Below are 4,073 nucleotides of genomic sequence, written 5' to 3' on the forward strand. Positions count from 1 at the left end.
TAATATGTAACTTACACCGTGACCTCTGTTTCTAAATCAATCAAATGTGCAGGCTGTTGTATTTATGTATAGGGAAGCCCCCAAGCAAACAGAAATATTCACTGCCTCCCCCCAGAATCTTGAGTATTGCTGGTTTCCTTGTTTACTTCTTGGTTGCTCAAAGTGGTGGGAGTTCTGTGGAGGCAAAGAAGTTTATATGCTTCTTCTGTATGGTGCTAAGTGTTGGTTTTAATAGTTTAAATCTTGGATTATGCCTTTTTAAATCTATTCCAGTGCGAGAAACAAGCCTTCTGGAAATTAAAGAAGATGCCGAACTGGATCCAGAGGAGAACAGCACTGTCTTCATGGGCATACTCATCAAAGGGCTGGCCAAGCTGAAAAAAATCCCTGAAACGGTGAAAGCCATCCAGGATCGCTTAGAACAGGAGCTCAAGCAGATTGTAAAGCGGTCCACAACCCAGGTGGCAGACAATGGTTACCAGAGAGGGGAGAATCTTTCCCAGGAAAATCAGCCTAGGTAAGGATACTTCAACCACTGAATCTTGATTGCTGCAAAAAGAAGTCTGGGGAAGGGTGTCTTATCTGTTAATTGCCATTTAAAGGAATGACAGTAATGTTTTTGCAGTAGCAGAGATCTGAAATGGTAAAATTTTCAGAAATGCCTGTGTCTCACTGAAAGGCTGATGTGCCTTGAACACATGAAAGGCTTGGGAATTTAAGACATGTATTCAGAAAGCGGAGGCATTGTTGCTTCTCAGCTAAGGCTGCGGGAAAAGGAGATGCTTCCTTCTGTGCATGGCCCTAGAAGAGAATCTTCTGGCTAAACAGGTGTTTGAAATGCAGATTTGAAGGTGGAAGCACAGTAGAAACCAGAATTCTTTAACTAGCAAGAGGTGCATTATGTTAAGTGCTTGATTTTATTTTTTTTTTAACCTAACCTTTCGTTTTAAGCAGCTTTACAATGCTCTCTCAGATTGCTGGTATGTATGGTGTAAAGAACACTTGGGACCAAAGCAAATACTATCTTGTTGTGTTGCACTGAATCATGGATTTACACTGGTGCTGATGCCAAAGAAATTTTTAAGTTCCTACGTAATGTGACTTGAAAAGAGAAGATTCAGCTCAGTCATTTATTTCAGGTGTAGCAGAGTCCAGTTAAGCTGATGCGGGTGCAAAGCTTTGAAAACATGTATGGAACTAACTATATCAGTAAATATATGGCCAAGTTTCTAATTGGTTTGCAGCCCCATTTACATTAATAGTTCTCGGTTGGCTTCCACACCTTGCTATGTTTCTGCCATTCTTCAGAATTCACTGGAATCGTTCTTTGGAAAATAGGACTCCATAAAGGCTAGCTGTCACTTCTGACTGAAATATTAATTTGTGATGCTGCACATTGTAATGATCCCTGTCCAAAGGGAATTAATAGTAGAAAAGAAAAATGAAGACGAAAATGTGTATCTTTATGAGATGTAATATTTGTAGTGGAAAATCACTCCCAAGGAAAGCTTTAGATTCATAAAGACTTCTTTTTTAATTCCTGTGATTATTATTGCTGTGGAAACAATTATGTTTTGAAGAATTTGTAGAGTTATGGTGCCAATAACTTGGTGAAATTACAGTGGTCTTTTTGGGTTGGTCAGAAGGCAGAATTTTAGTTTCTGATGCCAAGAGGAAGCGTAGCATATGCTTGATACTTGTTTTATGAAGCAGTTTTGAGAGGTTGTATGGCTACTCGTTGTCCATTGAAATTGTAAATTGAATCAGATCATATTTTAATGACATTAATCTGCTCAAAGGGTTGAGTAAGGTACAAAAAAGTTTAATGGGTTTTGGCACGTGTTTAATAGGAGTTTGTGAGCCTTTAAGATGCTTATATTCTAGAGCTATGGAAAGTGTCTTGAATTCTTGTTGAATAAGGAGATAATTAGAACTGATTCTAAACCTAAATCGCATGTGAAGTTTACAGCAAGCAGGTGAATTCATTTACATTAAAAAGAATAAATTATAGTACGGAAAGGTATACCACCCCTTAAATTAGCTACAGTTTTAAATCAAAACTAAACAACTTTCCTGCTGTCAAGAAAGAAAGAAATCTGAACAACAAGGTCCTGCTATTTCAAGAGAGCTCTGCGAGACCCCAAACCAGAGCATGATGCAGCGCCCAAAACTGCTTAACTATTCATTAGGCTGTCAGCCACAATGCTTACTTGACCTCAGGATTCAGTGAGTAAAATGTTTTTCACTTCACCTTAAAACTAGTCACACTTGGATGCCTCTTAGTCTCTATCACTGAGCTCAGTGCCTGTATTCAACTACTGTACTTTAAATGGTATCCATAAAAATTCTCACTTCTGGCAAATAAAGTGACTAATAAGATGACAGAGAGGCCTGCGGGGTCTGAGGCCATCGATTGAGCCTTCTGCTGGACAAGTTCCCAGCGGCTCCTTTGGTATGCACACAACAAGTTATATGCATTTCTTCATCCCTGTGTGGTGGCTCTCAAAGATTGGCTCTTATTTTTTCCGTGTAAGAAGGGTGGCATTTCCCTTCACTTGAGGATGAGACTGGTAACCTGCTTGTGGGGGTTCTGGTGTAATTCCTGTTGAGACCCCATGTAACAATTATGTAGAGCCCTCATTATAAAAGAGAGAAATAATTTCTAGAACCTGACCAGAAAAATTCCAGATCTGATAACAGCCACTGAGTTTGAAGAGATTCTGATCTCGTTCTTCTTATTTTTAAATTTTGGATACCTTTTGCTTCTTTATCTAGTAAGCTCTTCCATATCGGTTTGTGTGGCCACCTTTAACATTTCTGTATAAAAACATTATTTATTGCTCCCAAATTTTTAAGACTGAGGGCTTTTAATTTTTTTTTTTTCTTATGACACTGAAGCAACTAGCTCCCAGAGAGTAATGATGTCTCTCATACACCTGTGGGTGCTCTCTTCAAAGAGCCAACAGGCAGTGGGCTCTTGGGTCAGCTCCTCAGAACTTCATGAAGTCTGTTTTCTCACATGGAAGTCCTGTAGGCCCTGTAAACCTGCCCAGGGACAAGTCTTGTCCATGCTGTACTAGATGTTGTGTACCAGGCTTGTTAATAAGCACATGCACAAGAGCGAGCAGTGATTGCATTGTTGATAATGTGTGACCCGTTCTGTCATGGGTGCATTGTCCTTGGCCTTTGGTTTGAGCACTCCGCAGTCTAGCTGAACAGAGTTGGTGTGAAACTGGAAAGACTCCTTTATTGAAGATGACGCTAGCCCTCCTAAGGACCTCCATATAATGGCAGAAGTATATTTTTCACCAGTGGGGTCACAAAGGAAGGACTTTTATGGCTCTGTGATACAACTGATTCTGAAGTTTCCTAAAACATGCAACATGGATGCAGTCATGTAGGATAACAGACTTAGGAGAGACTTAACTAGGTGGAACGTCTTTGGCCGTAAGATACTTTACTATGAATATAAACCCTCTTTACTGATGTGCATTTACTGCCATGAAATGTGAATGGATGAAGACAGTAAAACCTGATAAGGGGCAGCAGCAGGTTCCTCACAGTTCCTTGTCACTGGTAGAAGATAATTTTGAAAACTATGCTTGAATCTAGTTGCAGCTGACCTCAGTGTTAATTTAAGTGGACTCTTTTTTTATGGTCTAGGTGAGTTCTCTGAAGTTTTTAGTTATCTGTGCTTGGAACAAGTTTATGAAAAAGGGCTTAAATACAGGAATTGCCATTGCCTTATCCCTAATTAGTGGCTCATTAGAGCATACCTTGTACCTTCATGCTTAGCAAGATGTATCTTGGGTTGTGGAGGACAAAGTATCATAGAAGAGGCCATGTTGTGTTAGCTTGGGGTACTGCCCGCTACATGAACCTGTGGCTCTCTTCTGAGTTATGGAAGATTGTTGACTTTAGAATAATAATAATCTGGGCGCATGCCTACTTGAGGGCCAGATTTATGGGACAAGATTTTGGTAAGGATACATTGAAAGTCTGGTCCAGGAGGAGATGGTGTATTGACAATTTTGCTACTAAATCCCGTTGATAGGATTCAATGCACTTTTCCC

General features: G+C 39.9%; 1 protein-coding gene across 1 annotated transcript in view; it reads left to right on the forward strand.

The window, feature by feature from the left end:
- Positions 1-273: 273 nt before the first annotated feature.
- The window catches only part of LOC104159371 (exocyst complex component 4-like), a gene marked incomplete at both ends in the record, with an annotated part of 52,964 nt that continues 49,164 nt past the window's right edge, over positions 274-4,073 (forward strand). The window contains 1 exon segment of the mRNA XM_009697258.1: positions 274-517. Coding sequence (XP_009695560.1) covers positions 274-517 — 244 coding nt within the window.

This window comes from Cariama cristata, unplaced genomic scaffold (assembly GCF_000690535.1).
Source record: "Cariama cristata isolate BGI_N322 unplaced genomic scaffold, ASM69053v1 scaffold2653, whole genome shotgun sequence".
Taxonomy (NCBI): domain Eukaryota; kingdom Metazoa; phylum Chordata; class Aves; order Cariamiformes; family Cariamidae; genus Cariama; species Cariama cristata.